At 70.8% G+C, this 15,007-nt stretch overlaps 3 protein-coding genes across 3 annotated transcripts; all 3 read right to left on the reverse strand.

Annotated features, from left to right (window-relative positions):
• Position 1: 1 nt before the first annotated feature.
• CAMK2N2 (calcium/calmodulin dependent protein kinase II inhibitor 2) lies at positions 2-2,174 on the reverse strand. The gene is made up of 2 exons (XM_082767609.1): positions 1,824-2,174; positions 2-173 (listed from the first exon to the last, which is right to left on the reverse strand). Exons 1-2 carry the CDS (start codon positions 1,993-1,995, stop codon positions 103-105), a joined length of 243 nt encoding a protein of 80 aa, XP_082623735.1. The 5' UTR covers positions 1,996-2,174; the 3' UTR covers positions 2-102.
• A 3,357-nt stretch (positions 2,175-5,531) lies between these two features.
• Positions 5,532-7,698, reverse strand: LOC309881614 (mitochondrial ubiquitin ligase activator of nfkb 1-A-like). Its single transcript, XM_082767768.1, has 4 exons — positions 7,493-7,698; positions 7,300-7,387; positions 7,088-7,208; positions 5,532-6,961 (listed from the first exon to the last, which is right to left on the reverse strand). The coding sequence occupies exons 1-4, from the start codon at positions 7,601-7,603 to the stop codon at positions 6,256-6,258; spliced, it is 1,026 nt and encodes a 341-aa protein (XP_082623894.1). The 5' UTR covers positions 7,604-7,698; the 3' UTR covers positions 5,532-6,255.
• Positions 7,699-8,322: 624 nt separating this feature from the next.
• On the reverse strand, positions 8,323-14,826 carry ECE2 (endothelin converting enzyme 2; the record flags this gene model as incomplete). Its single annotated transcript, XM_082766699.1, has 19 exons — positions 8,323-8,713; positions 8,851-8,946; positions 9,030-9,220; positions 9,836-9,903; positions 10,029-10,139; positions 10,229-10,332; positions 10,472-10,549; positions 10,643-10,741; positions 10,957-11,067; positions 11,327-11,441; positions 11,531-11,673; positions 11,885-12,073; positions 12,187-12,252; positions 12,335-12,481; positions 12,587-12,711; positions 12,810-13,025; positions 13,188-13,332; positions 13,649-13,735; positions 14,785-14,826. The coding sequence occupies 19 exons, from the start codon at positions 14,824-14,826 to the stop codon at positions 8,537-8,539; spliced, it is 2,310 nt and encodes a 769-aa protein (XP_082622825.1). The 3' UTR covers positions 8,323-8,536.
• Between the last annotated feature and the right edge of the window lie 181 nt (positions 14,827-15,007).

Genomic DNA, 15,007 nt, shown 5'->3' on the forward strand with positions numbered 1-15,007 from the left:
GGGGGCCGCGGTGTATGGCCTCCCACCGCCCCCCCCCCTTTCTCTTTCCTCCTCTGTGCCCCCCCCCGGGCCCGAGGGTCCTGGCGGCGGCTCTCTCCGGGTTTATACCCCCGACGGCGACTTCTCCGTCATGCCCTTGAGCACCTCGTCTATCCGGTCATCCTCGATCACCACTGCGGGGACACGCGGGGGGGGGACGCGGGTGGGTGCGGGGACACGCTGGGGGGGGGCCAGCACCCGGCCCTTCCTCCCTTATCCCCCCCCTCCTCCTCCTCCTCCTCCTCCTCTCCCTGCATAGGGGCTGGATGCGCCCCCCTATCCCTTACCGCCACCCCCAAGGGGTTTTAGGGGGGGGGGGGAATGGGGTGATGGGAGGGGGGAACAGGCAGGGGGTGCCCCCCCCTTTTCCTGTGGCTGTGGGTGGATGGCGTGGGCGGGGGGGGGCAGGAAGGGACCCCCCCTCCGCGCTGCGGCAGGAGCTGCTGCGAGCAACAGGACTGGAATGGGTAATGACCCAGCGGGGGGGGCACCGCCGGGCCCCCAGCGGCACCAGCGGCTGCTGGATGCCCCCCCCCAACCTCCCGCAGGCAGCATCGGCACGGGGGGGGGCTGGACAGACCCCCCCAAAGCACTGCCAGACAGACAGACCCCCCCAGCATCACCCCAGAGCCCCCCCCCCATCATTATCACCACCACGGGGGGGCTACGCAGCATCCCCCCCCCCCAACATCACCAGGGCAGGACCCCCCCACAACAGCATCTCCACCTGGGGGGGGGGGATATAGGGTCAGCAGCCCCCCCAGCAGCCCCTTGGGGGGCGGATTGGCCGGACCCCCCCCCACCGCCAGCATCAGTGGGGCAGCAGCCAGACCCCCCCCCATGCCCACGGGGGGGGGGATTTGCCCCCCAAATCCCCTCTGGGGGGGGGGAACAGCCCCCCCCATACCCTGCGGGGGGGCCGCTGGTCCCATCCATCAGCACTGCAAAGGGGGGCGGGGAGCCCCTCAGCGCTGGGGGGTCTCTGGGTGTCCCCCCCTCCCCAAATTTTGCCCCTGCAGCTCAAGAAGGGATTGGGGGGGGGTCCCCGTGGTGCCCCCCCAGCGGGTGGGGGGGGGCTGCGGGGATGGCAGGGGCTGCGGATGGGGTTCCCCAAGGCATGGGGGCGAGGGGTGGTGGTGACACATCTTTGGGGGGGGGGGGGGGGGCGTTTATTTGGGTCCCGATTGAGGCTGATGGGGTCTCTGCGGCAAGCAGTGAAGCGGGGGGGGGCACACACCACACGGCAGCTTCATGGAGCCCGGGGGGGGGCAGCGGTGCTGCCGGTGGGGGTCTCTGCGGCAGGAGGGGATGGGGGGGTGGTTATGGGGCTGGGGGGGGGTCTATAGGGTTGAGGGGGTCCTATAGGGCTGGGGGGGGTCCTATAGGGCTGGGGGGGTGGTCTGGGGTGTGCAGCAAGCCCAGGGGTGCCGAGGAGCAGCTCCGGGGGGGGGACCTGGGGTACCCCCTGGGCAGCCCCCGGCTGCGGGTGATGGGGGGGGCAGCTCGGGGGGGGGGGACACCCTGCCTGCAATGGGGTCGGGGGGGGGGTCCCGACACCGGGGGGGTCCTGGGGATGCCGGGGGGGGGGGGTAGGAGATAGTGGGGGGGGTGCCGTGGGGCAGAGCCGGGTGATGCTGGAGGAGAGGGACGGGGAGGTGGGGGGGGGGGGGGGGAGCCGCATCCCGGGGACCCCATAGCGATTTGGGGCGGGGTGGGGGGGTGACAACCGAACAGGGGGATTTGGGGGGGGTGTGGGGGTGTGTGTGTGTGGGGGGGGGGGGTACCTCTTTTGGCGCGGCCGATCTGTCCCAGCTTGGGGGGCCGCTTGCCCTGGTTGCCCCCGAAGAAGGCGTTGGTGTCCTGCAGGCGGCAGCTGAAGGGCAGCTCCCCGGCTTCGGGCTCGGCGCCGTAGCGCCCCACCACCTTGTCCTCGCCGTAGGGCAGCACCTGCGACATGGCCGGGCCTTAAACGGGCCGGGCCGGGCCGTGCCGAGCCGCTCCGCTGCCCGGCCGGGAGCAGCCAGTCTGCGGAGAGCGGCGGCGGCACCGGGCACCGGCACCGGGCACCGACAGCGGCGGCAGGAGGAGGAGGAGGAGGAGGAGGAGGAGGCAGCGGGGAGGGCTGGGGGGGGGCTGGAGGCGAGGCGGGCGGAAGGATGAAGTCATGCATCCGGGGGGAGCGGGGGGAGCGGGGACCCCCCCCCCCCCACACACACACACACACACACCCCGCCGGGGGCGGCTCCGAGCACGGCCGGGGGGGCAGAGGAGGGAGAGGGGGGGGGGCAGCGGGAGCATCCCCCGGGGGCGCCCCCCCCTGCGCTCCCTCCCCGTCGGGTCCCCCTCCTCCCCCGTGTCCCTCTCCCCCGTGCCCCCCTCCCCCGTGTCCCCAGATCCTGTGGTTGTCACCCTGACAGCCCTCTGGGGGTCCCCCCCACACCCCGTTGCTGCTCGCCCCCCCCCCCCCCCCGGTTTTGGGGTGTCCCCCATCACCGTTTTGGAGTGCCCGGTCCCCCTGCAGTCCCCTGCCCCCCCCCCCCCATATGGGTTGCTGCCTGCAGATGGGGGCGCGCAGGTGGATTTGGGGGGGCTGCAGCACCCCAGGGTGGCCCTGCCCCATGGTGACCCCAAACGGGTCCACCCCATGGCTTGGCTGCACCCCCCTGAGGGATTTTGGGGGGGGGCTATAGAAGGGAGGTGACCCCCATGGGGCAGCCAGCCATGATTCAACCCCAAAAGTCCCCCCAAACCTCAATTGCACCAAATTGGCCTTGAGCAGCCCCACCTGGGCACCCCCCCAGGCACCTGGGGGTATTTAAGCCCAGGCTGGGGGCTGCTGGTCCTTGGGGGGGGTTTGGGCAGTGCTGCTCGGCCCCAGGACAGGGCTCAGCCCTATTTGGGAGGATGAGGAAGGTGCAGACGTGGCCTTACAGCTCCCAGCCCCACCAGCAGCACCCTTGGGTGTCTCTAGGGGCTGAGAGCGGGGTTCTCGCAGAGACCACGGCCCGTTTTGGCCCATTTACCCCCGCCACCATCTCCTTATTCCGTGCTTTGGGATCTGGGCTGAAGGATGCAGCAGGAGAGCGTCGGCTGGAGCGGCCCAGGCGAGGGGCAGGTGGGGTTATTTTGGGAAGGTTCGGCCGCGCCGTTCCCTTTGTGCCGGGCTCTGCGGCGCGCCGCTCCCCTCCGAGAGCGGGGACGGAGGAACGGGGCGGCCGTGCCCCCCTCCCCACCAGCCAGGCGCTGCTTTTGTTCCTGCTTTAGCCGGGGAAGCAGCTTGAACTTTTTCATGTGATGGCTTCTGGAAAAAAAAAAAACGAAAAAAAAAAGTGCCTGGGAAAATAGGCGAGAGGCCCACGCTGAGATGTGCCCTGCTTTTCCCACCGCCAGGCCCACGTGCCGCTGCCCGTGGGCACAGACTGGCGAGTTGTGGGGTTGGGGAGAGCGTGGCCAGGTGGGGATGGGCTGTGTGGGATTTGGGGGGCCTGGTGCTGTGCCCAAGGGGGGTCCTGGTCCCGCTGGGAGCACCCTGGTTGGCCCCAAAAGCATGCGCAGAGCAGTGGTTTTGGTTTTGGGGTGTTTGGTGAGCGAGCACGGGGCTCCTGGGGGCTGGGGGAGTGGGAGATTTGTCCCGTCCTGGGCCCTAAATGTGGGCTGCAGCTCCTGAGTGAAGATTGGGGCATCTCGTGGGGCTGAGGGTGCTGCGTCCCCCTCCTGGGGCTGTTTTAGGGCCAGGCTCCCAACTGTGATGGGGACAGCACTGCTGGAGTGGCCACAGGCTGCGCATGCAAAGAACAGCGTGCGTTGGGGCGCAGCGTGCCAGGGGTGCTGCCATCCCGTGTGGGGATGCCAAAAGGCCAGGAGCGGCCCCAAAATGCCCCAAAAAGGGCTTCTTGGGGCACGTCTCAGGACGAGCCCAGCAGGGGAAGGGGCTGCGTTGGCAGGGTTGGTGCCCTGGGGAAGGCCCAGGAGGCTGCTCCCCAAAACCAGGCACCTGCACGGAGCCGATGGCTTCCCCCATAGCCCTTGGTGACCCCGGGGGGGGGGGGGATTTTGGGGTGTGAGCAGCAGGCCGGGGAGCCGGCGGTGGCACGGAGGTGTGCCTGGAGGCTGCGTGGCGGTGCCTCCATCTGCTCCGCTCCCGGCCCTGCCAAGAAACGTGAAATGGCACCGCTGCTGGCGCCTGCCGCAGCCCCGGGGCCGCGCGCGCCGAGTGCCAGCTCCCTGCTGCCACCGGCACCCGGGGGTGTCCCCACGGGGGGGGGGGGGGGCTGCCGGAGGTCACCTGGGGGGCTGGGGACGTCGGGAGGTGCCTTCAGCTCGCTGGTAGCTGAAGGGTAGGGGTTGGGGGGCTGTTTGACCCCGGATTTGGGGGAGCGGGTGTGGTGCGGGGGCACTTGTGGTGCTGGTGAGCCTGGGGGGTGGTGAAGGGCTCGGGGCAGTGAGGTGAGGAAAAAGGGCCCCCCGGTGGGCTCCCACCCCAAATCCCCCACTGGGGTGGGTGGAAAAGGGACGGCGCCAACCCCATGACCACCGTGAGCCACCTGGGGCCGAGGTCCCATTGATGCAGGGGGGGTGCCTTCACCCCAAAAACCCTTCATCCCCGCGTGGCCCCGAGCCGGGGGGAGCAGCCCTGCAGGGTGCTGAGGCTCCATCGCCGTCTGCCACCACGTCCCATCACCATGACGACAGACAGGGATGTGGGGGGGGGGCTGCTGGCAGCCCCAAGGGGGGGCATGGAGGGGGCGGTGGGCACGGGTGGGTGCCCATAGGGCTGCGGCCGGTGTGGGGCTGCCAGCTGGGTCCCCACGGGCCCTATATATCCCGGGGAGGTGGCTCAGCACCGCTGTCCTGCCCCAGTGTCCCCGGGGAGGTGGGGGGGGACGTGTCACAGCCCCCCCGGGGGGTGCGGGCACTGCGGCAGCCGTCTGTGGGTGCAGGGGCAGCTGGTGCCAGCAGCTCTTGGCACGCGGGGAGCGCCTTCCTGGCAGCCCGGCCCGCTGCCATCTGGTATTTATCTCCTTCCCCAAATCCCTCCTGCTGCGGGGGGATGCCCAGGCTGTGTGTGTGGGGGGGTCCCGCTCCCCACTGCTCACTCTGCGGCAGCCCTGCTGCTCTGGGGGGGGGGGTGGAAGACCCCTCGTCCCACCCCAAAAATGCCCACAGGGGGGTTTTGGGGGCACCACGGCTCTGCGCCCAGCCCCAAAACGAGGGGGCTGGTGCTGTGGGGAGGGGGCGCAGCACCCCCTAAAGCTGGTGTCTGGCTGGCGGTGCCGCCCCCACCCCAAATCCTGGGCATCCCAAAGCTGCTGGAGCCCGGAGAGCCCGCGGGTTGCCTGGGCAACTGCGGGCAGGATGGGGAGGCGCAGGGCAGCGGTCGCCATGGAGATGGGGAGAGCCGTCGCCTTGGGGATGGCACCCATCCATCCAGCACCCAAGGGTGCTGGGGGGGCCCTGCCCTCCACCCAGCAGGGCCGGGGGGGGGTGCTGGGGGTGTTAGCGGCGCGAAGGATGACAGGAGGCTGAGCTGGGCGTTATCAGGGATCGGCCTGGCTGTTATCAGTCGGCGGGCAACCGCGAGGCGTTCCTACAGCTGGGCACCGGGGGGGGCGTTTGTGGGGTTTGGTGGGTGCTGGAGGCACGGGCAGGGTGCCCCTGTGCCCCTCCTGGGTGCCAGAGCAGCTGGTGAAGGGGGGGCCTGTCCCCAAGCAGCTTGCTTATGGGGTGCAGGCACGAGGTAGGGGGTGCTGGCACCCAGGTATGGCACGGTGCTGGCTCTGGGGGGGGTTCTGCCCGGCTCCTGCCCTCCCCAGCTGTGCCCCGCTGGCTGTGGGATCTCCCCCCGGCCCCGTCGTTGTCCCCGCAGACAAAGCCACACGCTGCAAAAGCAACACAAGGGGGGAAAAAAAAGCCACATGCCTTCTGGAGGGGGGGGTCAGGGCTCAGAAACAGGCCCGGAGGGTGCAGGGGACTCCTTAATCAGGCACCAGGAGCAGGTTGCCCCCACGCGCTCACATTAAGGGGGTTCCTTTGGCAGACAGACAGGATGGGGGGGCTGTGGGATCCCCCAGAACAGTGGGGGGCACACGGGGACCCTCCCCAGCAGGAACCACGCAGCTGCGTGCTGCTGGACCCCCGAGGTTCCCCCAGGCTCGGGGCCGGGCTGGGTTGGCACTGCCCCTCCCTGCCCTTCCCCCCCCACCCCAAAAGGCGCCCTCAGGCCTGGTAGAGGGGCACCACGCGGTCGATGGGCCCCCGGCAGATGGGGCAGAGGCGGGTGGGCAAGGCCTGGAAGCAGCGGAAGCAGCAGCAGATGTGGCCGCAGCCCAGCAGGACGCACTCGCGGGGCCGGCTGAGGCAGACCACGCACGAGTCCTCCAGCCCCCCTTCGGCCTCGGGCTCCTCCTCGCCCTCGGGCTCCTTGTCCTCCTCGGGCTCCCGTTTCAGGCGAGCGTGGCGGAGGGCCCGGCACGCGGCGTGGAGGAGGACGGCCAGCCCCAGCGCCGCGCACAGCGCCGCCGCCCCCTTCCAGAAGCCGCTGGCCGCCTCCAGCTCGGCCAGCACCGCCTGCCAGTCCCCCAGGCACAAGAAATACTCGCCCTCGCGGGCCGGCGGCTGGAGGTGCAGCGAGCCGTCGGGGTGCAGGGCCAGCTCCCCGATGCCCGTCAGCGCCGCCCCCACCCGCAGCATCTCCTCGGTCTCCAGGATGCCTTTGGGCTTCTCCCCGCTCAGGTAGTGGCCCAGCAGGTCGCGGAAGCCGTGGGCCGGCTGCTGGAAGCGCTCGTACACCGTCTCCAGGGGCAGGCGGACGGCTCGCAGCGGGCTCTCCACGCTCACCTGCATCGCCACCTCGGCGTCCGGCGAGGCCAGCAGGAAAGGGACGGTGTAGACCTGCTCCGACAGCACCCGCTCACTCTCGGTCCTGCAAGTAGAGAGCACGGTGGTGAGATGCGGGGGGATGCGAAGGGGTCCTGGGGTTGCACCCAGAGCCTCTCGCGTGGCCCCGGAGGGTGAGGGCCCCCCCTCGATGCCCTTCCCCAGCGCTCACCAGCTCCGTGCCAAGCTGTTCCACACCAGCCGGTGCTCCTTGAGCAGCAGCTTCTGGATGACGCCCTGCATCCCGCCGTGGTACTGGCTGCACAGCGCCGCCTTGGCGGGCAGCACCACGCCTGGGGACGAGGGGACGGGGGTCGAGGCCACACGGGGGGCACCCCGAGCCCCCTGCGTGCCCTGGGCCCCCCCTCACCCCCACCCCCTTACCTTCCAGAGCCACATAGGGCAGGCAGCTCCCCGGGGCTGCGGACACCAGCGCCGGTAACTCCTCACCCACCGGCAGCTTGGGGGCCTCCTGGAGGGGCAGGGAGGGGGGCGGTCACCGGGCTGCCCCCGGTAGGCCCCAACCGGGCTGGGGGGGGGGCACACACACACACACACACACATAGGCCGCGGGTACCTGCACGCGCGCTGCCACAGCGGCCTTCCTCCGGTACAGGTAGTAGCACAGCCCCGACAGCGCCAGGCTGGAGCCCAGGCACAGCAGCTCCACGGGCGTCACCGGCTCCATGGGGCGCGGCGGGGCTGGGGTCGGGCCTAGCGCCCGGTGCCCCCCCACCGCCCCCACAGCACCCCCGAGGCCGGCCGGCAGCGCCTAGGCCCCGTCCGCTGGTGCTGATGATGATGCTGCCGCCGCGCGGGGCCTGCTGGGAAACGTAGTGCGCAGCCCGCAGCGCGGCGCTGGGGGAGGCGAGGCGCGGGACTACAACCCCCAGCGTGCCTCGCGCCGCGGGGAGGCCGGCAGGACTACAACTCCCAGCGGGCTTTGCGGCCCGGTATCGTTTACCGGGGGGGCCCCGGGTAGACCTGGAGGCCCGAGGTCGGGCCGTGCCCCCCCCCCCCCCACTCCCGGTGTCCGTGTCTCCACATCCCGGTGTTCACACCCGGTCCCCGTACCCCAAACTTCACATCCCGGTGCCCGCAGCCCCCGTTCACCCCCTCCCGGTCCCTCAGCCGCCCCCCCCGGTTCCTCAGCCCCCCCCCGGTGCCGCCACGAAGCAGGCGGAGGCGGCTGTGTGGAAGCTGCTTTAATCGTCCCGTGAAGCCAGCGGCGGGCACCGGGCTCCCCCCGCTGCCCCCCGGCCCCAGCAAGCGGGCACCGGGCTGCGGGAGGAGGAATTGGGGGTGTAGGGGGGGGCGGCGAGGGGGACACCGGCACCGGGCACCCCCCTGGGCTCACACCGGCACCGGGGGGGGGCTCGGCTCTGGTGCCCCCCCCCCCATGGGGTCGTGGCACGAGCGGGGCTGGCGTGGGGGCACCGCGGCCTCCCCGCCACCCCCCCTACATCCCATCCCCGGGCACCGGAGGGGAGCCAACGGGGGGCACGGGGAGCGGTGTGAGCACGGGGGGGGTCCCGGTGGGCACCCGGTGAGGGTGCGGGGCTACGGAGGGTACAGCCGGGCCCGGTGCCCCCCCCCTGTCCCCGTGGGGCCGTGCCGGTGGCTACCACACCTCGCAGTGCCGGCCGGGGTTCATGGGGGAGCCCAGGGGGCAGCCGAAATGCTCCACAAAGTCCCGGGAGTTGCTGAGGGTGCCGATCACCCGGTACTTGTCGGGGCTGTGCGGGTCGGTCACCAGCCCCTCGTGGGAGCTCTCGGGCGTCCGCACCGAGCACCACACCTGGAACGGGTGTAGGGGGATGAGGGGAGCCCGTCGGCATCCCCAGCACCATGGGGCACGGCCCCGGCCCCGTTAGGTGGGGTGGGGACAGCGGGGTGGCACCCAGGGGTGGGGAAGGGAAGGCACGGCACCGGTACCTGGGCGAAACCCACGAAGAAAAGCTGGTGGTTGGTGAGCCCCAGGGCCGGCAGGCGCTTCTCATCCCCGTTCTTCTGCAGCCACGACTTGTACGCCTGCGGGGGAAGACACCGTGAAGCCCTGGGGGGGGGAAGGGGCACACACACAAAAAGACGAGGTCCCGGGCCCCCCGACCCACGTTGTAGGCTGCCTTCAGCCCGCCGTTGTCGGCGATGTTCTCGCCCAGCGTCTGGCGGCCGTTGACCTTCTCGCGGTGCACGGTGTAGCGGCCGTACTGCTCCGTCATGCACGCCGTCCGGTTCTTGAAGGCCTCCAGCGAGGAGTTCTGCCACCAGGGCCGCAGGTTGCCCTCCTTGTCGTACTCGCGGCCTGCGGGACCGAGCCATTGGGGGGATGCTGACCCCCTTCCCCGCGGAGCCCACCCCATACCGGGCACCGTGGGGGCACCCGAGGGACTTTAGGGGACCTGGAGCACCCTGGGGAGAAGGTGTCCCCCAGCTCCTGCTCCAGGTGGTCTCTGTCCTGGGGCTCTGCCATGTTCTTGTCCCCCCTCCCGGTGTCCCCGTGACCCCAAATTCCCCCGTTTTCCCCCCAGCTCAACCCCCGCTGGCTCCGGTGAGAGGCGCAAAGCAGAGCGGGGATGTGAGCGGGCCCCAAAAAGGAGGAAGATGAGGAGGAGGAGGAGGAGGAGGAGGAGGAGGAGGAGGAGGCAGGCCGCAGGGGGGGCCCAAGCTGCAGCCACCGTGTCCTCACCAAGCGGATGGAGCGAAAGCTGCACAGAGAAGCCGGGGGGAGGAATCGGCGGGTGCCACCTGGGGAGACAGGACATAGAAGGGGAAGCCAGCCAGCCGGGGGGGGTGAGGGTGGCCGCGGCCACGAGCACGCACGATGCGATGGATGGCGAAGCAATTCACCCCCCCCCCGGCACTGGGGGGCTCGGGGGGGGGAAAGGGAAGGCGATGAGGGGTGCCCGCGGGCTCTCACCTTGGTCGTCAAAGGCGTGGGTCAGCTCGTGCCCCATCACCACGCCGATGCCGCCGAAATTCAGGGCTCTGCAGGGCCGCGGGGCACAGCCGGGTGAGCGCAGAGGGATCACGGCATCACCCCCTCCCCATCCTGGGCACCCTGGATCGGGATCGCCCCCCTGCATCCCCTCCTGACCCCGTTCCCGGCTCACTTGGGGTGGCTGCGGGCGTAGAAGGGAGCCTGCAGGATGCCGGCGGGGAAGACGATGCCGTTTTTGGTGGGCAGGTAGTAGGCATTGACGGTCTGCGGGGTCATGCTCCACCTGCGGGGCAGGGACGGGGACGGGTCACCTCTCCCCTCCTCTCCCCGTGTCCCCCCAGTGCCTCCCAGAGCCCCCCCCCAGTCCCTTACTGGTCCCGGTTGGGGGGCTTGCGCAGCTGGTCGGCCATCACCTTGGCGGAGAAGTTGTAGAAGTTGAGCATGTTCTGGAAGAAGGAGTCCTCGGACACCTCGTACTGGGGGGGGGAGAGGCTGGGTGAGGACGTGTCCAGCTTCACGGGGTGCTGCTGGGTGCCCAGGTGGCTCCGTTTGGTGCCCTGTGTCCCCCCCCCCAATTGTCCCACCAGGGGTCCTGCAGGGCTTGGAGCCCCCTACCCCATCGTAGACATCATCCAGCTCCTTGTTGTCCAGGATGAAGTCCGGGAAGCCGATCATGTCGTAGATGGCATCCGCCTGCGTGGGGAGAGGTCCTGGGGGTGAGATGGGGCCAGGAAATACCTGGGGGGGGGGTCCCCCAACCCCCCCCCCCCCCCCCCCCGGGGGCACCTTCTCTTTCGCCGCCTGCCGCGTCGTCTCATCCATCCAGTCCAGTTGGTCCAGGGACCCCTCGAAAGCCGTCCGGATCTCGCTGATCATCTCCTCCGCCTGGGGACGGGGGGGGGGACACACACCCTGTCCACCCCCTGCCATGCCCCCCCGTGCCACCCCCTGCTGCCCATCGTATAGGGGTGGCTCGGGCAGGAGGTGAGCACAGGGAGACCCCCTAACCCCGACCCCGGGGGTCCCATTTCAACATCACCGGGTTCAGGGGGGGGGAACTGGGGGTGACGGGGGGGTGACGGGGGGGGAATTGTCCTCACGATGGCCTTGCTGTCCCGGTCGAAGGTGGCTTTGACGAAGAGGGAGCCCAGGGCGAAGCCCAGCGTGTCGTCCGTGTTGGAGATGCAGGTCTGCCAGCGGGGCGTGCAGGACTGTGGGGGGGGGGGGAGACCGGAGCCCCTGAGACCCCCGGGGCAGCCCAAACCCCCTCCCCTGCTCCCTCCCTGCCCCCTAAGGCTGTGGGGAATCCCCCAGCAGCGCCCCCCCCCCATCCCAAAAACCAGTCCCCAAATCCTCCTGCAGCCTCCAGGGCTCAACACCCCAAGGGCACCCCAAGGGCAGAGGCTCTCCGGCTGCCCCCGCGCTGCTGTGGGTGGCGGGGGGTGGTCCCGGAGCCCCCCCCCCCGTTACCTTCCTGGTGCCGTAGAGCGTCTCCAGCAGCCTCTCCTGGGCCGTCTCGAAGCGCTGGTCCAGGCTGGAGGCGGTTTTCTGCACCAGGTTCCAGATCAGGTAGTTGTTCAGGACGCTGCGGGGGCAGAGGGGTCGGCACGGGGCTGGGGGGAGGAGGGCGCCCGGTGCCCCCCGCCGAGAGGGTTCAGCCCCGGGGGGTCTCACCTCTTGTCGGTGCTGTTGATGAGGTCGGAGACCTGCTGGAGGTAGGCGTCCCCGTACACCACCACGGGCTCCGTCTCAGCCAGCTCCAGCGGGGCCAGGGAGTAGGAGAGGTAATCCAGCCAGTCGATGGCGGGGGCGAGCACCTGGGGGACACGGGGATGTGGCCCCCCAAGGCACTTGGCACAGCTCCACACCCCCCTGCCCCGCCATCCCCAGCTCCCTCAGCACCCCAAATCCCTGCCCTGCCCTAAAAGCTCCTTCCCAGTGACTCCCCTCCACCCCCAGGGCTTCAGGACGAGGAGGGGACCCGGAGGGACCCCCAAAATTATTTTTTCCCCCCCCGGCCGTGCCCACCTGCAGCTCAGCGATGCTCATCTTGTGGTAGATCTTCTCATCATCCCGCCGCTCGGCTTGGGGCACGGTGATGTTGGCCAGCAGGGTCTCGAAGTCCAGCACCTGCTGCATCTGCAGCCGGGTGGGCTCCTTGGCCCCCCCCAGCAGCGTGCCCAGCTCCACCATGTAGTCCAGGTAGGCGGCCAGCACCTAGCGGGACCCCAGCAACCAGCTCAGTCCCATCCGTGGGACGCCCCCACCCATGGGTCCAGGCCTGGCCCCCCCACGACACCATCTCCCGGGGGGGCTCTCGCCCCTCTCACCCGCTCGTTGGCCGTCCTGTTCAGGTAGTAGTCCCGGGAGGGGAGGAAAAGCCCCGACTGGTCCACCTGGGGAGGGCGCAGAGGGGCGATACGGGCAGCCCGCTGCCCCCCGGTGCCCCCCCCGGTGCCCGCAGCCCCTCGTGCCCACCTGGATGACGTTGCTGTTGGAGCTCTTGGAGTCGGCCCCCACGTACACGGTGAAGAAGGGGGTCGCCCGGTAGGTGCCCGACACCACCTTCAGCACCTCCATGAAGCCGCTCTGGTTCCACGAGCCGCTGACGTTCCAGCCGCCGATCTGCCCGCAGAGCAGCCCCCGGGGGGGGCATCCGTCACCCAGCTGGGGGGTGACAGGACAGGACGGGGACATTTTGAGCCCCCCGGTGGTCCCCGTGCCGCCCACCTTGTCGATGAGCTCCACCAGGGGCTGTGCGCCCAGCTCCTCGATGCGCTGCTCCTTGAGGCAGGACAGGTAGTAGCGCTGCGTCTTCCTCTCCGCCTCGCTGCTCGAGTTGAAGCTGGCGTTTTCTGCATGATGGGGGGGGGCCGTGGCTCAGCCCTGGGCGTGTGGGGAGAAATTCTGCACCCGAAGGTGTCCCCACCTCGGTGTCCCCACCGCCGCCCACCTAGGAGGTGCTTCATGATGGCCTGGTTCTGGTCCCAGATGCTGTTGAAGGTGCTCCACTTGGAGCGCCCGGTGGGCAGCGGGTTCCTCCTGATCCAGCCCCCGCAGGAGTACTGGTAGAAGTCCTGGCACGGGTCGGTGGCCGGGTCCAGAGCCTCCAGGATCTTGCTGGCCACGCGCACGCAGGCGTCGGTCAGGCAGGTGCTGCGGGAGGGGTCTGGGGGGGACGGCAGAGCCGTGCGCGGGGGGCAAACCGGGGGGCGCACCGCGGTGCCGAGCCCCGACCGCCCCCCGGGGTGGGCGCAGCGCCCCGGGGACGAGGCCGTGCCCCCGATCCCGCTGTCCTTGGGGCCGCGGGGGGGTCACACGCCGCCCCTACCTCTGCTGTACTGCACGGCCAGCGCGACCACGGCGGCGCCCAGCAGCAGGGCCAGGGTGACGGCGACGGCGCTGAGCGCCAGCTCCAGCTGGCTGCGCGACGCCAGGCGGCTCAGCAGCGGCCCCGGCCCCTTCCGAAACCCCACCTGGGTAGGAGGCAGGGGTCCGGCATCGCATCTGTGCCCCCCCCCCCACAAAGCCCCTGGGTGCATGGGGACAGCGCCAGGACCCCCTGGAAGGGGTCACCCCACAGCTGGGGCATCCCCAGGGGGGTCACGGTGCCACCCCATGAAGCTGCAGGGAGGGAATTGGCTCCTGTGCGCTCTCTGCAGCATTTTGGCCACGTCCCAGTCCCGCTCCCGCTGCCCCCCCCAAAAGGCTGCGGGCAGATTGGGGCTGTAGGAACCATTGGGGGGGGGTCCAGGAGGGGATTTGGGGATTTGGGGGGGGGTCCGGGCTCACCTCCACGCTGTCGGGGGAGGCGCTGCCGTCCCCCGTGGGCTCCGGTGCCTCATCCTCCTGCAGCGTGGCACGCTTGTAGTCGGGCATCTGCCGGGGCACACAGCGGGCTGGGGGGGGGCGCAGAATGGGGGGGGCCGGCTGAGCCCCCCCCTCACCCTCCCCAGCTCTCACAGTGGGGCTGGTGCCCGCTCGGGGGGCTCATAGGGAAGCTGGGGTCTCCCTCAGAGGCTGCCCCCCCCCCCGGAGCCCCTGGGAGGGTGAGGCTGGGTGCTGGGGGGGGGACACGGGTGGGAAATTTTGGGGGGGGCCCTGGAGCATCCCTCCCCGTCGCCATGGCAGCCGCGGCATCAGACGTGGTCCTCGTCACCAGGCAACCGCTGGCTCTGCTCTGCCCCTCCCCCTTCCTCAGCCCCCCCCCCCCCCCCAGAGAGCCTGGAACTTTCCATGCAGATGTGCAGGGGGGGGGGCACAGCTGGGGGCACCCCCCCGGGACCCCAACCAGGTCCCCGCTGTGCTTGGTGCAAAGGGAAAAGCCCGGGGCAGGGTGGGTGGTGTTTTTTGGGGGGGGGGCTTTATGGGGAGAGGGGGGCAGAAAGGAGCCAGGGGGGGCCGGGACCCCCTGCATCAGGCCTGGGGGGGCTGCCCAGGACCCATTTTTTGGGGGGGGGGGCGCGGAGCTGAGCCGGGGGTGTGGTAGGAGGGCGCCGCGGTGCCGTCAGTAGGCTCCAGAGTTAACGCCCCGTGGGTTATCTGGGGGGGGGGCAGCCCCCCAGGGACCCCAACCCATCCCCTTGTCACCGCTGTGCCCCCCCAGCACCTCAATTTGGGGTCACCCCCCCTTCTCCCCCCCACCCCGGGGCTGGCTTTGGGGGTGCTCCCCGCAGCCCCCCACCACCCCCCGTGCCCCGGTGGAGCGGGGGGGGCCGGGGGGGCACCCAGGACCCCCTGCCCGACCCCAAGCTTTGTGGGCGGGTCCCCTCGTCCCCTCCTTGTCCCCCCCCATCCCTGCCACCACGGGGAGGGGCTGCCAAGCCCCCGCAGCCCCCCGCAGCCCCCCGCAGCCCCCCCAGCTCCCGGGGCTGCCCCGCACCGGCTCCCTCCCGGTTTTGTCGCGCCCCCCCCGGGCCCCCACTCACGGCGTGGCCGAGCTCCTGCAGGGCCACGTTCATCCTGGCCATCCCGGGCCGCCTCCCGCCTAGCTCCGGGCCCCCGCAGCGCCGCCTGCCTCCGCCATGGGGGCACCGGCACCGGCACCGGGAACGGCACCGGGAATGGCACCGGGACCGGGATTGGGACCGGGATTGGGATGGATGGATGGATGGATGGACGGATGGGTGGATGGATGGAGCCCCCCCGGTG

Source organism: Aythya marila, assembly GCF_965140915.1.
Source record: "Aythya marila genome assembly, chromosome: 9".
NCBI lineage: Eukaryota > Metazoa > Chordata > Aves > Anseriformes > Anatidae > Aythya > Aythya marila.